Source organism: Pan paniscus, chromosome 5, assembly GCF_029289425.2.
Source record: "Pan paniscus chromosome 5, NHGRI_mPanPan1-v2.0_pri, whole genome shotgun sequence".
NCBI lineage: Eukaryota > Metazoa > Chordata > Mammalia > Primates > Hominidae > Pan > Pan paniscus.
Window position 1 is genome coordinate 37190470 of NC_073254.2, and position 27517 is coordinate 37217986.

Sequence of the window (27517 nt, forward strand, 5' to 3'; positions counted from 1 at the left end):
ATACTTCTCAAGTGTGGAGAAATAAAGAAATTGCAGCCTGAAATGTAGAGCTGTCTGAAGACAATGTCTTGTTCATCAGCCCACTCCAGGTTACCATTATCTAACTTTATTATAATTTCAACCCCAGGACCAGAAACCATACTGCTCTCTTTGGGCCCACTGTGGGGTTCTCTCTGTGGAGCACCCCATCTGATATACACTTACTTTTATGATTATTTCTATTGCAATGCAAGTATTGTGCCCTGGTTGCTCAAAGTATCATCAACTAGCAACTAAATGGACCCTGTTAGTAAATGCCAGGGTAACTAAATCCTCTCAAGGGAAAACAAGCATTATTGTAGAAGGGGATTATTATTTTTTAGGGGAAATAATTATTATCTTTTAGGGGAAAAATGGTTTCATAGAAAGGAGTGGCTGTAATAAGGGTAATGTCAGAGCTGGGATTAACTAGTGGGAAAGAAAGTACTGATTGAGACAGGTCTTGTGTCTATTGTTGTTCCAGACTTTCAGGTCTTGAAGAGGAGGAATTTCAAATTTTAAGGCTATTGAGCATGCATTTTGCACCAAGCACTGCGTTTGTCCTTTACCCTGCATTATCTCTTTTAACTCTCCCTCAAACAAGTGAAAAAATGAGCCACAGAGTTTCAGTAACTTTTCCATAGAGTATTTAAATTCATGTGTGCTTGCAGCTTAAGTCAAATCATGTTAATTCTCTGCTTATGATACTCCAATCATTTCTAGTAACACTTAGGAAAGTAAAATTCAAAGTCCCTACTGTATTCTACAGGGACTTACATTGCCTGGTCTCTGTCTATATCTCTGTCTCTATTTTCTACGATTATGTCCTTCCTGTCTTTAGCCACATGGCCAGCTTTCTATTCTTTGAGCATACAAGCTTGCTTACACACAGCATCTTTGAATTTTCTGGTCCCACTGGCTGGAAAGCTTTTCCCCCAGATACCTGCCTAGCCTACTGCAGTCTCTACTCAAACATCTCCTCCTCAGAGAGGGCTTCTCTGCTGCACTATATACAAGAACACACACTACGCCATATCATGCTCAATTCTTTTGCCCTACTTTATTTTTCTTTGAGGCCTTTTCACTGTATGTTATCATATTATACCATAACATATCATATTTTTATTTTATTACATTTTCTACTAGAATGTAAGTAAGCTCTGGGGATGAAGGCATTTTGCTTCATTAGTGCTTAGAACAACATCTGGCTTTAGTAGGTACTCAACAAATGTTGACTATAAGAATAAATTATATGACTGGTTTTCTCTCTGTAGTCTTATGCACTATTTTGGTGCCATAGTAATATTGTTTTATACCTGTTGCTAATGTTTACTGGGTGCTTGTTACATTTGAGGCATGAATTAAGTGTCTTACAAACTTTATTACATTTAATTTTCACCAATGTACTACTTCATTTTATATAAGGGAATTGAGCATTTGCAGAATTTGATATCCACGGGGGTTCTGGAACCAATCCCCTGGGTATACCCAGAGATGACTGTACTCACATAAAGGCAGATGAGTGAGAAACTATTATTATTATCCCAATTGTTCATATAACATATGATTCTCACAAAAATTAAATAATAGATCACAAAATGAATAAGTGGAGTAGCTGGGATTTGAAACCAGGTATGTGTGACTCTGGTTCCATCCCTAAAACCACTGTAGACAGTCATGACTGAGTTGTATTAATGATGATTTTACTATATCCATCCCTATTAGGAATCAGTGATCTAGCCCAACTCCTCATACAGACAAGAAACATGGAGGCCTATATTTAAGAATAGGAAACAGAGCAAGATCTAGAGTCTTTATTTCAGTATCTTTTCCTGCACATGCCATATTGGCCTGTGACTAATAAAGAATTTGTTGAAGAATGTTAACTACTAATCAAAAGGGAAAAATATTTAGGTACTTCCTGACAACACTAATCAAAATACCACATTCAGTGGCAAATTCGTAAGGAAAGTATGGAAATTCACATTTGGAAGTGTGAACAATATTTGGATGAAATAAGAATCCTTTAAATATAAACTTGAAATTAACCCACAATATTTGTGAGATTTTAGCACATTCCTGGTTGACACAGGCAGACTCTTCTCAATCAAAAATAGACTTCTGTCCAGTTCATAACCATTTTTAATACATTTAAATAACATGACCCAAATAAATGAGAAACTCACTCCATTGCTTATTTCTTCATAAACAATGTACACCCTTGAAGATGACTATTCTCAGCTGTTGGAGCAAATTTCAATATAGTTTACTCACAGAGGTTGAAAATAGCATCAACATTCTGGTATATTAAAGGATAATCATCATCCAAAGTCATAATATAATGGCTGAACACATAAAAATAAAATATAGATCAGGCACAGTAGCTCCTGCCTGTAATCCTAGCAGTTTGGGAACCTGAGGAGAGAGGATCGCTTGAGATCAGGAGTTCCAGACCAACCTGGACAACATAATGAGACCAGGTTGCTACAAAAGGTAAAAAAAAAAAAAAAAAAAAAAAAAAAGCAGGACATGGTGTCATGTGCATGTAGTCTCAGCTACATGGGAGGCTGAGACAGGAGGATTGCTGGAGCCAGTAGGTCAAGTCTGCAGTAAGCTATGGTTGTGCTACAGCACTCCAGCCTGGGTGACAGAGTAAGACCTTGTCTCTCTATATTTTTTTAATTTTATTATTATTATACTTTAAGTTTTAGGGTACATGTGCACAACGTGCAGGTTTGTTACATATGTATACATGTGCCACCCATTAACTCGTCATTTAGCATTAGGTATATCTCCTAATGCTATCCCTCCCCGTGTCCTCCACCCCACAACAGTCCCCAGTGTGTGATGTTCCCCTTACTGTGTCCATGTGTTCTCATCGTTCAATTCCCACCTATGAGTGAGAACATGTGGTGTTTGGTTTTTTGTCCTTGCGATAGTTTGCTGAGAATGATGGTTTCCAGTTTCATCCATCTCCCTACAAAGGACATGAACTCATCATTTTTTATGGCTGCATAGTATTCCATGGTGTATATGTGCCACATTTTCTTAATCCAGTCTATCGTTGTTGGACATTTAGGTTGGTTCCAAGTCTTTGCTATTGTGAATAGTGCCGCTATAAACATATGTGTGCATGTGTCTTTATAGCAGCATGATTTATAATCCTTTGGGTATATACCCAGTAATGGGATGGCTGGGTCAAATGGTATTTCTAGTTCTAGATCCCTGAGGAATCACCACACTGACTTCCACAATGGTTGAACTAGTTTACAGTCCCACCAACAGTGTAAAAGTGTTCCTATTTCTCCACATCCTCTCCAGCACCTGTTGTTTCCTGACTTTTTAATGATCGCCATTCTAACTGGTGTGAGATGGTATCTCATCGTGGTTTTGATTTGCATTTCTCTGATGGCCAGTGATGATGAGCATTTTTCCATGTGTTTTTTGACTGCATAAGTGTCTTCTTTTGAGAAGTGTCTGTTCATATCCTTTGCCCACTTTTTGATGGGGTTGTTTGTTTTTTTCTTGTAAATTTGTTTGAGTTCATTGTAGATTCTGGATATTAGCCCTTTGTCAGATGAGTAGATTGCAAAAATTTTCTCCCATTCTGTAGGTTGCCTGTTCACTCTGATGTTAGTTTCTTTTGCTGTGCAGAAGCTCTTTAGTTTAATTAGATCCCATTTGTCAATTTTGGCTTTTGTTGCCATTGCTACAGTAACCAAAACAGCATGGTACTCGTACCAAAACAGAGATATAGACCAATGGAACAGAACAGAGCCCTCAGAAATAATGCCACATATCTACAACTATCTGATCTTTGACAAACCTGACAAAAACAAGCAATGGGGAAAGGATTCCCTATTTAATAAATGGTGCTGGGAAAACTGGCTAGCCATATGTAGAAAGCTGAAACTGGATCCCTTCCTTACACCTTATACAAAAATTAATTCAAGATGGATTAAAGACTTAAATGTTAGACCTAAAACCATAAAAACCCTAGAAGAAAACCTAGGCAATACCATTCAGGACATAGGCATGGGCGAGGACTTCATGTCTCTATATTTTTTTTAAAAGAATATGGATGGATGAATATATAACTAGACAAAGTTAGGTATTTATACATTTTTATGTCAAGTTTATTATTTTAAATATAAGAGGATTCTCATTTAGCATATTTACTGATTACCTCCCAACATGGCAAAAGGTGAACTTAATGTTAATCTCTGTTCTCTCCTTAAAGTACATTAAAATGACATTTAAAAAGATAAAAGAAGCACAAATACATAAGGAAAAATAGAACTAAAGGAGACATCAGAACACTAAATAGAAATTAGAAGCATGGGGAAATAGACATGTACTAGCTAATTTATGGAACAGAAAAGCCAGCTAAGCCTGCAGAAGGGATGCAAGGGAGGAAAGGAGGCCCAGAAGAAAGCTGGTATTGCAGCAGAATCCCAGGCATGCTCAGGGGTTAGATGCAGCTCCTATAGCTGAAGGTGGGAGTCAGGGCTGTAACCAGGGAGAAAGATGAAAGGCTGAAATAAAAAAGCCTTTCGACCCCCAGATGATCTGTCTAGAATTATGAGTCCAGTGACCATCCTTCCTCTACTCCAGCAGATGCCTGGACATTTGCCAGGGACCAAGTTGACCTAGGTGGGCTCTGGATTGAGAGGAGGATTTAGAGCATTCTAAATCCTTCCCCTGTCTTGCAAGGGCTGGAAACTTGGGCCTGCTTCAGGAAGTCCTTGCCAGCCAAACTCTGGATTGGATTCAACAGCAAGAGACATTTGCCCATGATCTGGCAGGCTGCTGAGACCTGTATTATTATAAGGGCTAATAAGTTTTTGGGTCTGGATTGAGACTTCACAGTGGCCTTTGAATGTCTCACTGAAAATCTCCCACCGCAGGTCTGGAAAGAGCTGCAGCTCCTCAGGCTCCTAGATTCCCTGAAATCTAGTGGAGGAATTCACTAGATTGTTGTCATTCCTCTAGCCCTTTTTATGATGTTTAAACACCTCATTTCTGCATTAAATCACTCTCTACTCATAGTACCTCAAGTAGTTTTCGTATCCCAAAGAAATTTTCACATGGGAGGTAAACAAGAAGAATTTTCATGAGAGCACTTGTGTGTGCCTGCATGTGTGTGTTAGTAGAGAATTGGAGGCGATCCAAGTGTTTGTCACTAGAGGAATTAAGTAAAACATTGCGTGTGTAGTGATACATGTATCAGCTGGAAACACACTATACCTATATACTCAGATATATCATAAGGATGTAGTATTTAGTGAAAACGAGATGAAATGAGATTGATAGTACACTACCTTTAAGTAAAGGAAAGCATGAGGACAGACAAGACAATACTGCACATTTTACTAGGAAGCTGTAGCATAGTACATTGTAATGGTGTATCAATCAGAGAGAAGCAGAAGGGAGTTAGGACCAAGTGTGGATGCTGCCCCTTGTACAGCCCAATAATAATGACGCAATCAACCGAGGGCTGAAATTCTCCTCACCTTCAGTCTCTTTCCCTCTCACGCTTCCACACCCCGTCCCCCTGCCCCCGCCGCCCACTACTGCAACACACACACGCGATGAACTGAAATTTGGCGTCCACTTTGGAACTGTTGTCTACTGTTGGTTGAGTCCAGGGTTGATCTGAGACCATGGCAGTGCCCATGGCAGTGAGAATCAAAAGGAAGGATTAGATAAGAATATTTTTAGCTGTAGGCTCATTGAAGACAGGGATTTTATTTAATTAATCATTGTCATTCCTGTGCCTATAGGTGCTCAATAAATTTATATGTAACTGAACTCAACAAAAATTAACCTACATTCTACCACAGTTTAGGTACCAGGAGCAAAGTTCCATAAATTGAAGTAAATCGTAAACAGTCTCAGGTCTCTCGTTAGCACTACTGCATCAATAGAGGATAGCGAGCAGTGAAAAGCCAGCTTTTGAGGTGCTTTAATTTCCACAATGATAGTGTCAAGTGCAGGGACATAAAGTTGGCCATCGGCTTGCTTCCTGAGCTCCGGCTTCTACATGGCTACCTGGAGAAAGGCTGAATGGGTGGGGTGAGGTGGGCAGAGTCAGAACTCTGAGCAATGTTTCAAATCTACAGCAGCCAGATCTGGAATGAGAGGACTCAGTCAATGATCACTCAAGAAACAGAGTTATTTTTCATGGACTTTAAATAATCTTAATATTAGAATAACCCAGAACTTTAGGTAATTAGGGAATTCCTCTGATTCTTTAGGAAAATCGAGTCACTGCACAGAAGGTGTCTCTGTAAAACTAGTGTTCAATAAAATAAGTTGCCAGTTATAACAAAGGTCAAGAAATATAGTGTATACATATTTACATTTACACTTGTATACTCTCTCTCTCTTGCATACACAAACACACACACACACACACACGTAATTCATGGACTTGACCCAGAGAACACTTGCTCTTACAAACAGCTTTATTGCTTAATTTGTAATTAGGTCTTGTTTGCCCATGTGTGTGGCATTAACATAAATTGATAGAGAGAAGCACCAGGTGCATTCAATTAAAAGAGCTTTAAAGAGAGGTATCATGTTTTACACTTAGTTGCATTTTCAAAATATATTTAACAGGTTTATTCCAATGTCAGAGTTGCAATAAATAGAAGTCAAGCTGACTTAAAACAGACATGTCTTGTGGGTTAATCCTGTCTCCTGATTTCCATCACCTACTTTGAAGCTATTCAGTCATCCATTTGCAGACCCTGCCAAAACCTGTGTCAGAAGCCTGCAGTTGCTCTTGTCCATGCAGTCGAAGAGGTATAATGTTTTTCTTCAGTTTGAGATTTTATTAGTCTGAGTCAAGCTAAACATTAGAACTAACAAGGCACAGGCGCAATTATCTCCACTGTTATTTCTGTAAAATGGCTGAATGGACTAAGGTGCAGTGTGAGTCAGAGAAACTTAAACAGAGGCATTAAGTAAACTGTGGGCCTATTTATGAATGTCTTGCCTTTTGTCACTATTCACTTGCTGGCTCTTGGCATGTATGATGAACGCCTAGGAAGTGCCCTGAGTAGCAGGAATCAGAGATATGTTAGAGCATTATGCAGTGCAATTATTTTTAGACTTTTCCAAAGCTATGGAAATTTTATGAAGTAGCTTAAAGCTGCAAACTCAGGCACAGAGGGAAGGTAAAATACACTTAGATTAGATACTGAAGATCTGTGGGTAATGAGTCAATACTGATCCAATTAGTTGTTACTAATACTTTCCTCAAAGAATATTCCTTTAAATTCCATATACACAACTTGCAGTCTTAATATTTCTTAGAGGACACAGACATACATACATTTTCACCTTTTGCACTAGCTTCAAATTTGGGTGATTCCTCAGACAAACATTTACTTAAGATTGCTAGGAAGGAGCAGTCTCATTTGATTATTTTCTCTCAATATTGCCACTTAATTATGCACTAGGAGCACTATAATTTAGCATACCATGGACTGAATGTTTATGCCCTCTTAAATCCATATGTTGAAATCTAATCCCCAATACAATGACATTTGGAGGTAGGGACACTGGGGAGATGTTATTTGGAGGTGGGGGTTTGGTAGGTAAATGGGATTATTACCCTTATAAAAAGGTCCCCCGTGGGCACCCTTGCCATGTGAAAATGTGCAGACACAGTGGGAAGACAGAAGTCTATGGAGTGAGCTCTCACCAGACACCAAAATCTGCTAGTGCCTCAATCTTGGACTTCCCAGCCTTCAGAACGGTGAGGAGTACATTTTTGTTGTTTGTAAGACACCCAGATTATGGTATTTTGTTACAGCTACCCAAATGATTGACATACTGTCATTGTAGCTCTCAAAAACCACTGATGATAGGTACATACACTACATCTTCAAGGCACACAATAAAGTGAATCTGTAAAGAAGATAGCAGATTAATTATTATTAATAAAATGCATAAAGTCATTGTCTTCAATCTTACACATTCTTTAAGAAAAATATCAATTGCTGACACATCTAAAGTCTCCCTGATTATTTTTGTGTAAATATGTGCCTGTTTTTGTGTTTCCGAGAATCTGTTTTGTTTTCTCTAATTATTTTGTGCATAGAATCTTTGTCCTCAATTTGCAAACTGACAAGGAAAGGGGTATGCATGACATTTTATAACTACCTGCTGCCTAATTAAGATGTTGTAAATTCATGCTTTGCAACATTCTCTTTCTGATCCAACACATAGCAAAAGCAGATGAAATATAAAAGATACAATTAAATAACTTAGAAATAGTAACGTATTGATAAGCTAGAATGGAATGAAATACAAAATATTAAGAGAAACTAATACTGCAAGGTCTGTTGGTATCAGAGCTTGGAATCAAGCAGAGATGACAAAGTGTTCTGGATTCTATAGGATAGAAAGAAATAAGGTCCCTCACATGCAGAGGGGAACTAGAGTTGGCCTCACTGCTGATCTCATGTTGGGCCAGTGTGGAACTTTCTGACACTGAAGAGGAGGCTGAAAAAAGCCCTGATTTACTAATTTTGGGTGGTACAACATTTACAGTGCTACCTTTTATAGAGGTACAAAGAAGCAGACAATCTTGCAGCCAGGGAACCTTGAGCCAAGCTATCAGTTGGCAGCAGGAAATGAAATGATAGATTAAATTAAAAGGAGAGAAAAATATCAATAGTAGTTTTAAAATAAATATGTTTAGAAAATCTGAAAGGGTAAAAAATGAATACATCCATAAAAGAAACAAGAAATTATGAACTAAAGCAGATTAAATGAAATAATAAAAGGTAGATATAAAAATAGAAATTCTTAAAGTGAAAAGTATTGTTATTGAAATAATAAATGGGACAACCTCTAAGACAGAAAGAATAAATAAATAGGAATATAGTTTTGAGAAATTCTACTATATATAGCAGTATATAGAGAGGGTTAAAACATGAATTATAGATTGAGATAATTTAATATACATATGTAAGTGTTCTAAAAGGAGACAATTGAGTAAATATCTAGATATACTGCAGTATGTTAAGAATAAAGAAAAGCTTGATAGTTGGAAAACTGAAAGACATAATACCAGAAAAGGAATAACTGTTGCACTGAGGATAGACTTCTCAGCAGCAACAAAGGATGCTAGAAGACAGTGGAATAATTCCTTCACATGCTTAAAACAATACATTTTGAATATGTGTTATATACTCAGCTAATATATTATTTAAGAGTGAAGTTAGAATAAATACATTTTTAGCCGCATAAGGCTAAGTGAATTCCACTACTCCATAATTTCTTTTGTCTTTCTTTTCTTTCTTTCTTTTTTTTTTTTTGAGGTGGAATCTTGCTTCGTCACCCAGGCTAGAGTGCAGTGGCACAATCTCAGCTCACTGCAACCTCCACTTCCTGGATTCAAGCAATTCTCCTGCCTCAGCCTCCGGAGTAGCTGGGATTACAGGCATGCGCCACCATGCCTGGCTACTTTTTGTATTTTTAGTAGAGACAGGGTTTCACCATGTTGGCCAGGCTGGTCTTGAACCCCAACCTCAGGTGATCCGCCCACCTCAGCCTCCCAAAGTGCTGCAATTACAGGCGGCAGCCACCACACCCAGCCATCCATAATTTCAGGAAGACAGTTACTGATATATTTCCTTCATCAAAAATAAAGGAAGGGTATGTAAGAAATAATAATAAATTAATGATAAAATTGTGAGTAAATTTAATTAATTATAAAAAATAAATGTTATATAATATAAAAGAGAAAAAATAAAACTTTAGACAAAGAGTGTGGTGTTGGGACTATTTTGTAAAAGCTAAAGTCTTTAGAGTTAGCTAGAAAAATTTATAGTTAAGTGTGTATGTTAAAGAATACAATTGCTAAAGGAAGAAAGTTATACCCTTCAAACTAATAAAGGAAAAGCACAAATAATAATAATGCAACAATGGTAACGATGATGAAAGAAATTTGATCAATACACAAGAAGATAGGAAAGCAGGGAGAAAAAAAATCCTACAAAGTTATGGTGAACCAAAACAAAAAATGAGATGGTAGACATTGAATTTATCACAAAATGTTATGAAAAAGACTAAATTCTCCTGATAAGAGATTATACTGAAAGCAATCTTCCTATGTATTGGTTTCAGAAATGTAACTTTAAAAAATGACATTAGAAAGTTAAAATTAAGGATCCGTAACACTCAAATACTAATCACAAAAAGCTGCTAAAGCACATTAATACCAGACAAGGTAGAATTTAAGGCAAAAACATTTGCTGAGGCAATTATTTCATTCTAATAAAATGAAGAATCTAAAGGGAGTAGAATACAATAATAAAAACTATGTATTTACTTAGCAATATAGCCTTGAAATGCATAAAACAGAAACCAACCTGATTCAAAGGAAATTGAAAAATCCACATATATTATGGATTTTGCTAAAATCTTAACATTTATATCAGAAATAGATAAAGCAGATTAAAAATCAGCAGGCATACAGAAGTATCTAACAAAATAATAAGCTTTTTGATTTTTATTGATTATATAAATTTGAAAATAATATGAATGAATTAGAAAATAGATCACATAGCAGATCATCAATAATGTTTTTTAAAAATAAAGAATTGACATAACACAGACCACTTGGTATGATGATTGGTTAAAATATTCTATACTCATGATGTCTCTCCCATAGCACTTAAGTCTCTATCAAGCACATAAGCACTCACATGTTAATGTATAACCTGAAGTGGTGTCCTAAAGAATGTATTATATTCTAGATTTCATTCAATTTTTGCTGTTTTCTACACACGTAGCCAAAAATTTCTTGTCAATTTATAGCAGTCTTACAAGGCAAACTGAAGAAAATATGAGAAAACTGAACAAAGCCAAATTAGTCTTGCACAATATTAAAAAGCCATATGCTTTTATTCTTTCAGTTTTTTTCAGTTTTATTGAAAATGTGGGAGGCAACTAAAATTAGTAAAGATAAAGTAACTAAATTTACTATTTCAAAATTGTAATTGACCAAAGCAGTATTCATTATTAATATCAAATTGTTCAACTTAATATGTAAGCAGTTTTTATTTATCTGTTCAATAAAAACTTTTATGGATTTTGTTGTTACTGAAAGGGAAAAAAGCATGGTCAGCTATCATGAAACCAGATGGTGGCTGGTAAAAAAATCTCAGAATATATGTCACTTTATGAACTTAAAAAAATTATCTTACATGGTTACAGATTACAGTTATAAATAGCCTGGGAGAAAAAGAAAGGCTGATCATTTTTAAATGAATTCGACTTTTATCTACAGTGTTTACATTGGAGAGATTTCATGTCTACATCAACATTGTTTGATGTGTGGTTAACATCATTTTGCCTTTATAAATCCTATGCCAATCATATATCGTCAGTTTCATTATTGTTCTACTTGGTACTTTTTATTCTAAGACACAGAGGCTCACTCACACATCTTAAGACAAAAGGTTTTTAATGTAAAGATGTATATATGCTGAACTCAAATTGTAACTGAAAAAACTTTGGAAACGAAAGCTGCTCTAGGGACTGACAGTTTTCTCCTCTCTTTTGTGATCCTTATAGTAATTTACAGCTCCTGACAGTTCTACGTTTTTTGTATCTGCTTCACTCTTCTCTCTTCATTCTTCCCTCAACCAACGTCTCTGGTTGGCTGTATTTCCTCAATGAATTATGCTTATAATAAATAAGTGGGCAGCGCAAAAAAATGGGGGGAGCAAAGGCAATATAGCAAAGGGTTTCAAGAATTAATTGGGAAAGTAGATATAAAATGCTTGTATAAGTTTGCAACATATAATACATGCTTAATAAATGATAGTCAAAAATTATCAGCTCTATTGTAATTTTAGTCATTATGATATATTCTCATTAAGGTTAGACTTTGAGAAGCAGGAACAGAGTATGGGTTATGTCTGATTGTTGAACAGCAAAGACTATAAAACTATATCCAAAATGTTTTATTTCAGTATTTCAGTTTTACAAGCATCAAACATACTACATTTTTTCTAAGAAAGAAGTTTTTTCACCATCAAGAGTGACCAAAATGAGAAGTGGTTACAATATTTGTTCAGAAAGTCACTGTTTGTGTTATTTAGAAAATATTATTAAGGGACTTAAAAGTGTGTGTTCATCATTGGTTCATTTGAAAAATGAACAAACTCTAAAAGAGAGAGGCATTGGTTGTTGAGGATTTCACTGAGCTCAATGATGATTTAGCACAGTTATTTTAAATTTCTACTTCTCTGATTTTCTTTTACTTGGTCTCTAGTCTATTACGTATGAGTTTTTGAATTTATATAAAAGTACTAAACTTCCTAAAGTATTTATTTCAACAAATAATATACATGCTACCTACTACAGAACAATCCTAAACTATTTTGAAAGCTACAAACAGCCTTTCCCTCACAATGTTTGACAAGAGAAAGCCATTTACCTTCAATAAACTTTTGGTAAAGACAGAAAGATAACTAGCAACTCAATGCCTATATCCTTAAGCCAAAGTTACTTAAAAATTTAAGAGATTTCCAATAATAAAATAGAAAAAAATTATTAGTAAAAATTATCTTCAAAATATCATTTTCAGTAATTCAAAATTAGACATTTTAGTTAAAAATTCCCACCTTTTCATTATCATGCACCTGTTGATGATTTCTTTAAATGGAAATAGTATAAATTACTTATTTCTGAAGTTTAATAATTTGGTAATTATTTTGAAAGCTAGAAAACCATTGGAAGAGTAAGAGACAATTGAGACAATTGGGTTTTTGAGGTTATATCCTCAAAAACTTGAGCATGGCTTTCTAAAAGCTTTGATCATTTTAAGCATTTACACGACAACTTAATGAAATGGCAAGCAATACAAAATTGAAATTGCAAAACTGAGTTTCATATTTCCTTGTAAACATGACTTTGTTGATCTTGGGTCTTTCAAACTGTGCTTTTAATGCAACAACACAGCCCCTCCAAAAAGTAAGAAAAAAGTATATGCCTATTATAAAATTAGAGAAACAAGCTAAATTCTGAACCAGAAACAATTTGTAGAAAACAACAACAGCAAAAATAGTAACAACAAAAATATATATCACGTAATGAAAAAAATAAACTAAGAAAATAGAGCAGGTACTGGCTATTTTAAGAGCTAATAGTAATCGAGCACTTGATAGTCGCAAGCATCACGTTTAACGCCCACTGTCCTGTTTATTTCAAATAGCCTTTCTCTCAAATGGGTCCTAGAATTAGCCACATGTTAAATTTAAGGAACATGATTTCATATAAGCGCATAAATTACATACGCTATATATTTTATCCAGTCTCTTTATGCGAATTGCAAGCATTTTCCAAGTCACTAAATTTTACTTTAAAAACCTTACAGAGTATGGCCATCTAATCAGGTAATTATTATGTAAATAGATGTTATCTGCATCTAATCCCCAATTACTGAATACTCACCAGCATTGATAACTATTATTTGTTTAAACTTTGCTAGTTATATAAATAACTCATACATTTTCATGTAGGAGGCTTGAATAAATATCATCACGCAAAATTAGCAAAGTATTCATATTATTTAAACACACTTTATTTAAATTTTTTCCCAAAGAATAAGTTTCAGAATCTTTAAGCCCTCAAATAAGAATAATGAAATAGAATTATTCATTACCAGCCACTTTTCTTAATCTTGGAGTGCCGATTTTCCTTCCATGGCCAATAAAACAGAAGTTTTGCAAACAATTCCAATCTCTCCAAAGGCCCCCTTCCTACACACCAACCAAACCAAGTCATCACATTCATGGTTGGCCAAGGGGGGCCCAATTGCACACATATACCACCTGGAAAATCTGCACTCTCATGTCTCCCTCCTCAAAGTCCATTATCAAAGGCAAGTTCAGATTTTACTCACTTCAAATTGATGATGATAATATGTACCCACAAAAATTAAAAATAAAAATGAAAAATATTTAAAAATTGATGATGATATAGCTCCTTGGGAACATCCCTTAAATTACTCTTTGGCTCCTAGAACATCCTCATTGATACTGAATTTATTTCCACTCTGAGCAGTTGCCTGTATTGCAGAAATCCCTGAGGCTTTAAAGGCTAGGCTAAGTGGACATGGATGAAATGTAGAGGTGACAAAATATAGAGGTAGCAGACATCCTGCGACTTTTTAAAAAAGAACCAGTGGGGGAATTTCTACCCATGGTGGAGGGGAGGACTTATGTACAATTATGTCTGCTAGAACATTTTAAAAAGAAAAGCCTTGATCTCAAATACCAACCATGTATAAACATTCTATTGCATAAACCCAGAGGCAGTTAATATTTTTAATGAAGACAAAAGCACACAGAAAACAATCACATTTCTCTTAAATCATAATTTACAACAAACTAATTGAATTTAAAAGTAACTAAACAAGAAAACATCAATTAGATATCTATTCTCTCTCTTGTATAATTACATTGTTTTATTGCCCATGTTTCATAATTGTTGCCAAACAGCTTTTAAATCCTATCATTAGTTTTCCAGAAAAGGGGAATGAGAAGTGTTATATGTTTTGGACTCTAAGGTGTTGTTTTGATAGGTATGCTGCCACTGAAATTAGGTCCGCTTGACAAACAGGTGTTCGTGGTACACATGATTTTTAAAACATCCTTACCTATTAGAACAGTTATACTCATGGAGTTCTAGTTACTGAAAATTAATCATTGCAGTGGCTCATGAGTACTTTGTTTATATACTAGCTAAATCTAAACCAAACCAAGTCATCATGAATGTATCCTCTCTACTCTCCTCAACTTTGAGCAAGAGAAACGATAGCTTTAACAGCAAGTTGGTTTCAAAGGTAAAAGAAGCCAAGATCACTCCACTTAATTGCATCCTTGAAAATGTAGGAATAGAAGAAAGGATGTATCTGTGAAAGTGGTCTCCATGAAACTCTATTTAAATGGTTGCTTCTTCTCAACCTTCCTCTCATTTTCCCTTTTCTAATGGTAGAATAAACTACCATTAGGTGATAAATTTAATTAGAGAACACTGTTTTACAAGATCATATTTCCAAGTAACAAAAACTTTTATGTCAGTTTCATACAAAAGATGTGCTGGATATATAATTCTGTATATAATATGTAGTTCAGCTGGTGGGGACTTTTCTTCGGTGCCCTTATTCATGACTCTCTATTCCTTTGGATATATCTTTTTCCTCAATTAGCCTAATGATAATAATAGCCTAATCCATAATAAAAGTCAACTTCACACTTATTGGCACATCATAGACCTTCATAGCCATCGTCTGGGCTTTCATGTCCATAATCCCATTAATATTTGTAATAATCCTGAAAGAAATTCTGAGTATTAAGTTAAATATCTTGAAATCATGTAGCAGAGGTTCACAAAGATTATATTAACTCCTGGCCTTACAAAGCTGGCAAACAAGTGAGAAATGCCAGAATTGTTTTTATTCTATCTCCTACTACCCCTTCCGTAGGCCTGCCCTAATAACCACACTCTCATTGATTTCTCCTGGAATTCTTTGGGTATTTAAGAACACACAATTTAGCATTTGAAGGCTAGCTTGTATTGTTCTGTAATGAACTCGTCCGGGCTTTTTCTCTTAAACGAGATTTTAATCTCCTCAAAGGTAAACATCTTTTGTGCCAGCCTTTCAGCATCACACTGTATTAGTGGGCAAGGGTGGAGGCACAAGATCTACTTGGGGAACAACACTTCTTTGCTTAATAGAATCTGTACTGTTGTTTGCAGACATAAATCCTTCTCTACTAGATCTTTTTGCCTTTGCTTCCTGCTATACTTTTTATCTCAGTTTTCCATAGGTGTTGGTTATTGCTCTAAGCCTTAGATCCCCAGTCCTGCCTTCACACCCTCATACTTGTTCACCTGCTGTAGTTCAACCACCCAACTATTGATGTTGGCTTTTTCTAGTGAGGCACCTTTGCCACCTTCAGCTTCAGCAGCTGGCTTTTAGAACCGGTCCTGCCTTCAGTTTGAGCTGATGGTACAACTAAATACCTCTTCTAGACATGCTATCTAGCTAGATTTTTTTCCTACTTCAGCAACCTTCATACATGATATGTGCATTGGTACAGCATACTTACCTGAAAAATAATGGCCACATATAGCAATATCTCTGCTTACAGAAATTCCAAATTCCTTCCCATTATGGGCTCCATAGCTACCTATTATTTCCTATTTTCTTCTACAGCCACTAAACATTTCTAGTTTTCTAGCACTTTCCCTGTAAAATTGAGAGGAGGGAACTTGTCAGATTCATCTTTGTAGCAGGATGTTGATTTGTAAACGAAGTGTTGATGCATTGTTGATGTTACTTATTTAATAAAGGTATAATAGATATTAGCAGGGCAGATAGGCATTCTAAGAAAATGGCTTGACAGAAGAGCTGAAAGAACTTGTTTAGAATTTTAGAATTATCAAAGGGCTTCATGTTCATTTCACCTTGTTAGGGAGAGGATATCTCCTTTTGCCTAGAGCATGTCTCAACCATTCAGAGTTAAAATGGCTGTTCCAGCCCAGCAAATGGGAAACAAATTTGAGTTGTACTGAAATGGGTTAAGGGCTCTAATTCTCGTCTAGTGTGTTGGTTACACTGGGAAGGAACATCTGTCTAGTTATAATAGTCAAGAGTACTGGTATGATAAATTTGGGTAGGTTTCAGAGTGTTTGCTCACAGCTAGCAAGGAGGATCCAAAAAAGATGCAGAAAGTTGTGTAAACAACTGCAATTGCACTGACACTTTCATTCATATGTTTAGAAGAGACATATCTGAAGAAAGTTCTTTTTAAAATAGTTTCTCAGCTGAGATTATACTTTTTTAGTGTGTAGCTCACAGGAAGTTCTAGTTACCAAGAGCATGTTCGATATGAGCAGATCTCTACCTAATTCTTATGCATAATGAACCCAATTTTCATCTCTTCTAGAAAGATACTGAAAACATGTGCCGTGATCTCAATGTTACAACCATGTAGCCTCATCTTTCACAATACGGTACAATCACCAACGAAGTTTAAACTTCACGTCTGGCATCCAAGGTGAACATTTCCATAGAAAGTAGGAAATATTTCGATGTCTGTTTGCCGTGGTGGTGGTGTTCCTATATACTTTTTGTGACCCTAAAGATATAATAATGTTTGACATTTTTGTTAGCCAGTAATGTGGACTTTAGACATCCTAACCACACTGCTGACTCTAACCCTTTAATAGACTTTCACGTAGTTCTTGAGCCTCACTGCAGGCTCCAGTGCTAGTCCCGGAGGAAATCAGAAAAGGGTTGAAACCACTGACACAGCCATCTCTTTAGCTGCTCCTAACGCAGGTGTACAGTTTCCTGTAGTGAGCAGATCGGGGCCTACAGGGACACTGCATGCTTGCACTGGGCTGTTACTAGTTTCATGGAAATATGTACTAACTGTGTCACTGTGTTTTCTTGTCACACTGCCCCCTTTCTAGGCCGCTCTGGCACCGTTTATTTAAACTGTGCAACCATCTGGCCCAGGTGCCGTAGAGATTGATCAGTAGCACAAGGCCACCACAAGCACAACTGCCACCCGGCCATCCCAGCTATTTCCTCCAGCATTCTAGACATCATGGCGTCCGAGGGTGGTTCCAACGGGCTTCGCGTGTTCGGGAGATAATGCACTCTTCGCAGTGGATCTTCTCGGGGCCCCGAGCGTTGCCCGCCCATTAGGTGGCGCCGGTCCCCTCGAGCAGGTCGCTCAACAACTCCCGCCCAGCAGCCGCCCTTACTGCGCGCGCGCAGACTTCGGCGTCTACTTCCGGTGTGGCCCAGGCGAGGTCCGCAGAACCAGCTATGTCGGACTACAGCATGCCCACGTACAAGAGCGGGGACCTGGTGTTTGCCAAGTTAAAGGGCTATGCCCACTGGCCGGCGAGGATAGAGGACATGACCCAGCCCAACCGCTACCAGGTGTTTTTCTTCGGGACCCACGAGACGGCCTTCCTGAGTCCCAAACGCCTGTTCCCGTACAAGGAGTGCAAGGAGAAGTTCGGCAAGCCCAACAAGAGGCGCGGCTTCAGCGAGGGGCTGTGGGAAATCGAGAACAACCCCACGGTCCAGGCCTCCGACTGCCCATTAGCCTCAGAGAAGGGCAGCGGAGACGGGCCTTGGCCGGAGCCCGAGGCCGCGGAGGGCGACGAGGACAAGCCGACCCACGCTGGTGGCGGCGGCGACGAATTGGGGAAGCCGGACGACGACAAGCCCACTGAGGAGGAGAAGGGGCCGCTGAAGAGGAGCGCGGGGGACCCGCCGGAGGACGCCCCCAAACGACCCAAGAAGGCAGCCCCCGACCAAGAGGAGAAGGAGGAGGCGGAGGCGGAGAGGGCGGCGGAGGCGATGGCGGCGGCGGCGGCGGCCGTCGACGAGGAATGTCCGTTCCTTGTGGCGGTGGAGAACGGCAGCGCCCCTAGCGAGCCGGGCCTGGCCTGCGAGCCGCCTCAGCCAGAGGAGGAGGAGCTCCGGGAGGAAGAAGTCGCGGACGAGGAGGCCTCCCAGGAGTGGCATGCCGAGGCACCGGGCGGCGGAGATCGCGACAGCCTGTAGTTAGCAGCGTTTCCAGAAGAGCCCCTGCCCCGTTCCTGCTGCGGCCTGGCCGTTCTTGGGGAATCTGGCCACGGCCTGCAAACTGGGACTGCCTTTCCCTCTCCTCGGCCCGTCCTCCTCCAACCCGCGCTCCTTTGCCCTGCCGGGCCCCAGGATGGCAGGCCACCTGACTCTCACCTCTGTGCCCCCACGCCTCTGTGATCTGAGTCAGGGCCTCAGTTCCCTCCCTGGGATACAGTGAGGCCACCATCCCAGCTTCCGGCTCCCTCTTCTCCCCCCTCTACCCGCCACCCCACCCCACCCCCGCCCACTCGTTGCCTGATTCCGTTTCCGACTTGGGGTTCAGGCAGGCTGTTTTCACCTCTAGACACCCGTCTCCACCCCTCCTGCTTCCCCAGGCATTATGAACCTCTGCTTAGGAATATGGGTAGGAGTGAAAGGTCTGGCAGATAAAGAGCAGAGGGCACTTGCAGGGCCTGGGATGAGCAGTCTTCAAGCTGTGGTAGTTAGCGGGCAGGAGAGCGACATCTTCCTGAGCTCCTGTCCATGCCTGCCATACCTGCCAGCTTCAGACATTTAGGGAAAAGGGGCAGCATGTGGGGAATGCCCCCCCTTCCACAAATCCTTTTGCTGACCCAGGAAGTTCTGGGAGTTGCCGTTTTTCATCAAAACATTTTGGGGGCCTCCAAGTTGTTTGTGAGATCTGAAAACTTAACTTTGCCCAATATCCTGGTTGGGGACCGTGAGAAATATCTGTCCCATTTAGATCTCTGGGGCCACTGATGGGATGCCCTGGGAAGATCCTTGGCTGCCGCTTTCTCTCCCCACAGCCTCAAGGCCACCCTACGGTCATATATATCACTCAGGCGTAGAAGAAAAGACACATATTTTATAAAATCTTTTTAATAAAAGGAAGTTCCAAAAAAAATTTTCAAGAACTACCCCTAGGTGTGCCTCCACGCTGGCCCTAGCTTTCCCATTGCTGTTCCATTGCTGAGACAAACTGGAAAGCTCCCTTTCTGTTTGAAGTCTTATGACTTGTAGTCAGGGTTTGCTGTTCGTCACAGTGTCATTTTCCATTCAGGTACCATCACCTGGTCCCATCAACAGGTCTAGTATGTAGCCCACTGATAACAGAGGAAGATGTGTCTCCTCCCACCCTCTTCCTAATGGTCTTTATGCCTTTCTCCATCTATTGTCTCTTTCACCCCTTCCCCTCTCCCTTGGGCTCTGATGAAAAATTGTTGACTGCAGTTTCGGAAGTTTGATCTGAGAACCAACCATAGAATATTTCAGTTCTAGGAAATAAAACCAGTTGATTAAAGCAAATTTTCTCTGGCCTGTTCCTTTGGCTTCTAAATAATTGGTTCTTAAATGGAATGCTCCTCTTATTTTTTATACATCTTGTGTTAAAGCAATTATTTATAATATACAGGGACATTTTAGAATCACCTTTGAGAAACCTTTGTTATCTTAAGGTCTCTATCCTTCACTTCATCTGTAATAGTCACTACCACTGATTTGAATAAATGGAAACAAGTTAACTTAGAATGTTTGGATGCTGACAAATTGGGACAATGCTTTGCCAAAGAACTGCTTTGTGGAAAAATAGGGTGAAGGGATTGGCCTTTTTTTTTTTCTTGCTTCCCCACGTGTAATACTGTTTCTTCCAATGCCTTACTCATGAAAATAAGACAGTTGCTTTATACTCCCAGTTTGTAAAATAAATAGTATTTGTAGACTATTTTGCATTTGCAAGTGGCTTTGTGCAGATATCTCAGGATATTTAAATATAATAATCGTTACGTATTGGGCGTCCTAATTTCTGTATTCATCAACATTGCATGCATACGTGGCTTCAGTAAATACTGTAGTCCTTCTCATAGAACATGCTGTGCCATCACTAACCAGCATGGTTGGCAGCTGGAGACAACCCTGTTTTCCATCCCTGAAAAGATGCTATTATTTTACTTCAAGATATATAAATCAGATGATTCCTTGTTTTTCAATTACTGTTATTGCAATAATATTAATACTAGAAGTTACTAGCCACTGAATGTCTACTCTGTGTCCTGAAGATGACTTCATTCAATCTTTGTAATAATCTGGCAAGGTAGGCATTAATACTCAAATTTTTCATTGGAAGAAGCTCTGGTTCAGAGGTTAAGTGGCCTTTCCTGCATTCCACAGAACATTCAGTATTCAAACACAGGTTTTACTAGTCCAGAACCCGCGCTCTTTCTCCTGAAGGGCACATTTAGAAAAGCACTAACGATGAAATCAGAAGTCAATAAAAGCCGTTTTAGTATTAATAACAAGAAATCATGATAGTAGCTATTACTGAGTCTCTGAAGTGAGCCAGGAAGTACAGTATGTTTTACATGTGATGTCTTTATTAATACAACTACCTAATTAGGTAGCTACTAATACCTCTGTTTTAGAGCTCAGGGAGCTGGGGTTCAGAGATGTTAAACAATTTTCCCAAGGTCATACAACTAGTAAATGACAAAGCCAAGATTCAAAAGCAGGTCTTTCTCATTCTGAATCATAGGTGCTTTGTTTCATTATATTTTATTGCTTCCCATTGAATAAAACTTTCTACTGAATACAATGGGAGTACTTATTCTCCCCTACTATTTTGAAGCAAACATTTAGAAATCCGTAAGGCAAAAAATATATTAATAGATGTTGCTAGTGGGTGTTTAAACAATATCATTTGGGGCAGCACCTGACAATTGTTTTGTCTTTAAATGACTTGGTAAAATGATAAGGACAACTGCACATTGAATATTTTTCAAGTTGGATGTGACTATAGGAAGTTTGAATATGGATTGGTATTTTCGCCGCAGGCGGGCATATGATTCTGATAAGGGTTTTATGGAGGCACATCTTCTGAAATGATTCAATAATGTGAAGTATAGAAAATGAAATTACTACCATTTGTGTCTATTTCTTTGCACTATTTCTTTCCTCTTTTTGTGCTTCTAATATTGGGGATAGAAATAGTTGTTTACTAGGACTTGACACACACATTTGCCTTCTTGATGATGATGGTATTGAAGTGAAAACAGTAATCCGATACTGGAAACCCAAACCTCACCATTATGCAACGTATCCATGTAACAGACCTACACACGGATCCCCTGAATCTAAAATTAAAAAATCACTTCCAAGAAATTCGGCATGGATCACAATTAGCAAGCAAGAAGCTTAAAAAAAAAGATAGTCCAACTAGTAGTACATCTAATGAATGATACACTGAGTTACTAAATACAATTAAACCTAATAAAAGGAACTATGGAGAAAATCTATATTCTCAGCCCTGTTTTCCTGGGTATTATACCCCATTTATATGCTTTGGTGGCCAAGAGATGTTTTTGTGTGGACTGAAAAATGTGCTGCTTTTAATATTTTCTTTGATTATTGAAAATTCCCAATAATTCCAGTGCTGTTTTTGTTTTCGTCTGAATAACGTGTGCCTCAGTGACAAAATATACTGATCAATGACTGGTTACTTAACTGAACCAAGGGTGCTGCTCAACCTTTTGCTGATGCTGTGTTGTCAGTAGTCCGAACGTGTCCATGAGTGTTTGGAAGATCTTGTTTAAAAGTTGCATGTAAATGTATGCTTGTGATATTGCCAGTGATTTGCAGACACATTTAGCATACTATTTCCTATAAGGTTTTCAAAGTATTTGGTATTTCACACAAACGTTACTCCAGCAAGGGATTGAGATGCCATTGAGGGCTGTCAATTTTTCTGTTTTCTTTTTCTTTCAGGCAGGATTGAGCTTTCAGCTGCTCTGTAGATTCTCATCAGAGGTGCAGACTCTTCTTTGTGGATCATACCTACATTTTACTTTTCCTGAAAATATAGTATGTATTCAGGGCACACAGGCATCTTCTATTCACTTCATCATCAACACTTGTCAAACAAAAACTGCTGTTCATGCTACAGACTCATGCAGCTCCCTGCATTTTGAAAGAATTGCCTCTATCTTCTGAGCCTGGCTCAAGGTAAGACACATCCATTTGTGTTCCTGTAGAGCCCTATACTTGCACTGATGGTGTTCTAATTTCTTGTGTATTGCTTGCTCTTCCACTAGACTGGAGGATAAAGGAAATATGTTTCATTAATATTTACTCCCACTTCCCAAACATGTCACAATAAGCACACAATAGATAAGTTCTAAATGCTCGAAGGTCTGTTGTCAAATATTCCTTATAATCGTGGTGCTGGAGTAAAAGTCATGTGATATTGAACACATTCCGATTCTGAAAGCAGAGAGGCAGGGTAAACTGGCCAGTATACTAATGGCAAGTGTGAGTTGGGGTGATTTTCTGTCTGTGTCGTAGCTGGCTAGATTAGGTGACTTGATGACACTGACAGTTCTTACAGACCCAGAGAAATTTCCCTTTTAATGTCAAGGTAATGCTATTTATTTTATCTAGATCTTCCCTCCATCTGGGTCACTTGTAGTTTAACCTTCTATAGTGCATTTGAGCCCCAGGTAGACAAGGGAGCATCCTGCTTGCTTCCAGGCAGAAGCCATGTATTCACCATTCAGCCAAAAATTTACAATAATAAAGAGTAAGTATGCCAAAAGGAACTTGTATCTGCCATTCTCTCAGCCTCTTGTCATGTAGACACCTCATTTGCTGTAGACACTTCTCAGAATGTAATATCTTTGAAGGAAGGGGATCTGTTCACCCCACAATATGGTTGGCCTGAATCTTATAAGCCAATTATCTGTCTTGAATATAAATAGTTATCTTTTCCACTACTGGTGAAAAAACTGACTGTATTAAACCTTGAGATATCTAAAATAGAGACATTCTAAGTGATTTTCCAGAGTAATTCTGACAGCAGGCGATTTTCTCTATGCAATCTGTTTTTACATGTAAACTTCAATTTCACTGAAATGGTCTTGAGAATGCCAGAGGATACACAGAGAAGATCATAGCAAAAGGCTCTGATGGCCAGAGGCAGCTTGGGGCATATGTTGACCAAGGGCAGCCCTAGTCATAGAATGGCCAAGCCGTTGCATGGGGACCAAAGAAAAACAAATTTATCCTACTTTATTGGCCTGATGTGTGGTCATTGTCCAAGAACTGTGAGTCATTTGGTGAGTGCCCTTTTCTTCCCTCTGTTTTTTTTTTTTAATCAATTTGAGAAGGCTCTTCCTTCTGCTTAGAAAGCTTATAGCTCTCTTCTCTTCTTCTTCTTGATGTAGAAGTACTGTGTCATAGTACTTTCCCTGAAGTACTATGTCAAAATGAGGTATCACTTTAATGTGTTCCCGTAAGACCTTGGTTTTACCTTTATAGTATCTACTGCACTCACCTATAGTTATCCATTTATTGGTTTTTATGAAGTAATAGATTGTACATTCTGTATGGAGAGGACTGTATCATTTTGCTTATTTAAACCAAGTGCCTGGTGCATATATATATTAAGCACTCAATAAATGGTTGCTAATAAGAAAATGAATGAATGCATGGCTAAATCCTGGGGCTCACCCACCCTTACTCCAGCCCCAAGAGGAAAGTTTGAGGAGTCTTGTCATGCCTAGTAAAACATGGTAAGGGGAGCCAAAGATTGTTTTTCACTCACGTTGTACCGTTGATTAAACAAGATTATTTTGTTATAAATAGGTGTTGGTCTCACAAAGTAGCAGACCTTAGCAATGCTGAAGCCTAAGGAGGATAAATCAAATTATCCAAGTTTGCCCTCTGAATCTGAGTGTGAATATGCATGTCAAACACAACATTCATCTGCTTTAGTGATTTTTCTCTTTAATATTCTGATATTTTATCATCAACTTCCTTTAATATAGGAAGCATCTTGGTGGTTTCTGGCTTTGGAGTCATCCAATCTTAGATTTAAATCCTGGGCTCCACTATTTAAGAGCTATGTGATCTCAGTTTCCTTGAACTAAAAGCTGTGATAATGACTTTCATGTGACAGCTTTGTTGTGAGAAGCAAATGTGCTCATGTATGTTAAAATATCAAGCATAGTATCCAGCACAAAATAGGCGCTATGTACATGTTAATTCCAATCCCTTCCATGTGTATCCAGAGAACTAATGTTACCATTTCATATATTGCAGCCCAACTTATCACCTTTATTTAGAAAACACTGGAGGCCTTTGCCAGATGCAAGCAGCTCCCTCATTTTGATATATATATATATATGATAATTCTAAATTTAGTCTGTCCATACGCAGAGAGGAGCTAAAAATCTTATCCTCCCAATTATTCATATTGCTCTTCAATATCTTCTTAAATTCCCTCACTGGTAGCTGAGCTACTTTATACAGACACATCCGGTTTTAAAGATTCCTCTTTCTTGGCATGACTCATCCCTCCTGTGGCCGGTTTTATTCCTCCTGTTATTTCCCTAGGATCCATTCACTGTTTTCCAGGGGACATTTCCTAAATGTGTCTCCTTGAACGCTTTGTATTATTCCTGATTTTTTCCAACTATAGAAATAGTAATTATATTGCTCTAGTTATTTCTTGGCTTCCTGGCCTTTTTTTCTAATGTACCTTTCCTTTCACACATAATTTTAATGAGCTGCCCAACTCGATTACTAAAAGGCACTGGAGTATTACAAGGGTTTGACCATTCTTTCCAGAAGTTCTCTCTGGTTTTACATCCTCCTGTGATTTACCAAGCGTCACTTAATTTTTCTTTCTCTTTTTTTTTTCACACCCTGGCCAACTCTTCATCACAGTCATTATCCACCTCTGTTGGTGATCTACTTAACATTTCATTAAAAAATATGTTCAGCTCAGCTCCTTTCTTCCTACTCTTCACATGTCAACAAGACCTGCTTTCCACCTTTCACTTGTGATTCTTCTGGTGCTCAGAATTTGTCAATCATTAGTTCTCTTTTTGGTGCAGTCTCTCCACACACCCACCCTCAGCACATCTGTATTTCAGTCTAGGCTGCATTCCCATCAACTGCCATTCTTTTTTTTCCACCTGTTTTCTGTCCTTGTTTTTACCCTTAGATGTTGGGACATCACACTGATTTTAGTCAATGAATACTTTGATGATAGTGCCTCAATAAGCCTTTTAAAAGAAAAGCAGAAATAGGAAAAGACAAAGATAACTGTCCTATTTTATGAATCTCATTTTTTTTAAAAGTTAAAATCTGCTGAACTATTAGAAACATAATAACTTTGCTTCCACATATTTTGGAGGTTGTTAGATGTGAAAACTGGAGGAGAAAGCATTGCCACAAGGAAGGGGGTGTGCCTGCATTGCAGGAGGGCCTACTGTGAGGATGGGGACAGAGCAGTGAATGAGGCAGAGAAGCTACCTACCCTCCTGAAGCCCATATTTCATGGGAAAGACAGACAGACAATGAATAAATGAGACCATTTCAGAATGTGATCATATCAGAGTGTGACAGAGAATAAGTGAGGAATATATATTTTCAATTATGTTAAAATTAAACTTTGTATATTAGACTGCTCTTAGGAAGTGTGTGGCTCATTTCAAATTCAACCATTTTGGTAGAACAAAGTATGTCTGCAGTACTGTGAGTTTATAGCTCTATTGCCTGTACTAGTGGTTCTCCATCTTTTTAATGCGTAGAAAAAGATCCCGGACACTTTCATACCAGTAAACATTTCTCTGTGTGTGCAGCATCAACAATAATAACAGCACTCACTTACTGAATGTTTACTATGTGCCACATGCTCTTCTAGGGGCTTGAGATACATTACTAAACAATATAAATAAAGTTCCTGGCTTTTTGGTGCTTCCATTTTAGCAGATGGAAAAAGGCAATTAGAAATAAACTTAATAAATAAGGAAATTATGTTGATGTTAGAAAGATGTAAATGCCATTGGAAAAAACAAAGCAATGGCTAGAGAGTAGTAGGCGGAGGTGGTGCAATTTCAAACACAGCAGTAAGAATGGTGGCCAAGTTTATGTGAACACCTGGGGCTTTCTCTTTCCCTCCTCCGTAAGTCATCACATGAGAAAGTAAGTAAACAGAGTGGCATCCTTATAAAGATTACCTTGAATCATTATAATTGGTAAAATAGAAATAATCGACAATCTCAAATACTTTACTATTTATAAATTATTGCTAGTGGCACACCTCCCAGCCAAGAGAGAGACATGAATCCTATAACATCTGAAATGAAAGCCATTGCTTGGTACCAGTTTATTATATATACCTGTGTGGCATCTTTTGCATTGTGATATAGACCATATTTGACCTTTATTTTATTTACCATTTTGCATGCATTTAATTCCTCAAATAGAAAATACTCAACCACAGGGACCATGAAATTTGTTTTTCTGAATCTTCTGCAATACCTAGCAGAGCGCGTCACAAATCATCATCTGTTTTTATTGACTAACTTAATGTAATGAAGTCACAATTTAGGCACATGTTAACAGCATACCTCAGCATCCTGAGAGCATGTGCACATGTGAGATAAGTTTCCCGTGAGACAGGAGTCCTAGTAGTAGCTGGATGCCAATGAGCTGGATGTCACGGAGTATTCATGAGGCATGTTGTTATTGCATGCTACAGTTTAAGCTTTGCAGAGTAGACATATTTGCCTGAACACCTGCCCCATCCCCATCTTTATAGCTGATGTCACTCACTTTTAAATGCAAACAGAGTGGTTGACATTGGAGTATGCATAGCAAGGGAAGTATGTATGTGCAGGTGGGGAATATTCTAAAGACAAATTTCTATTTTGCAATTCCTTTCAAGGTCAAGTTTTTCTTAAATCATATAGAGATACTTCCCTATTACATTTATTGTCATTCTTAAATCATTTTAGGCTTTGGAAGCCTTCTCCATTTTTTTTTTCTCGTCCAGAATCTGAATTGTTGTTTGATGAC

The 27517-nt window shown here is 38.2% G+C and overlaps 1 protein-coding gene across 9 annotated transcripts in view; it reads left to right on the forward strand.

The window, feature by feature from the left end:
• HDGFL1 (HDGF like 1) overlaps positions 1-27517 on the forward strand; it is a 267849-nt gene that overhangs the window by 207735 nt on the left and 32597 nt on the right. For 5 of the 9 annotated variants that reach the window (XR_004671850.3, XR_004671852.3, XR_004671853.3 and 2 more), the window contains one exon: positions 22421-22657. Coding sequence is in view for 4 of the 9 variants with exons in the window: in XM_034961535.3 (XP_034817426.1) it covers positions 17891-18640 (750 nt within the window). In the remaining 5 variants the exon portion in view is untranslated. Of the gene's footprint in view, positions 1-16497; positions 16728-17000; positions 17112-17529; positions 20507-22420; positions 22658-27517 lie in introns of those variants that run through there. The other 4 variants (XM_034961535.3, XM_034961537.3, XM_055113219.2 and 1 more) reach the window with 3 other exon arrangements.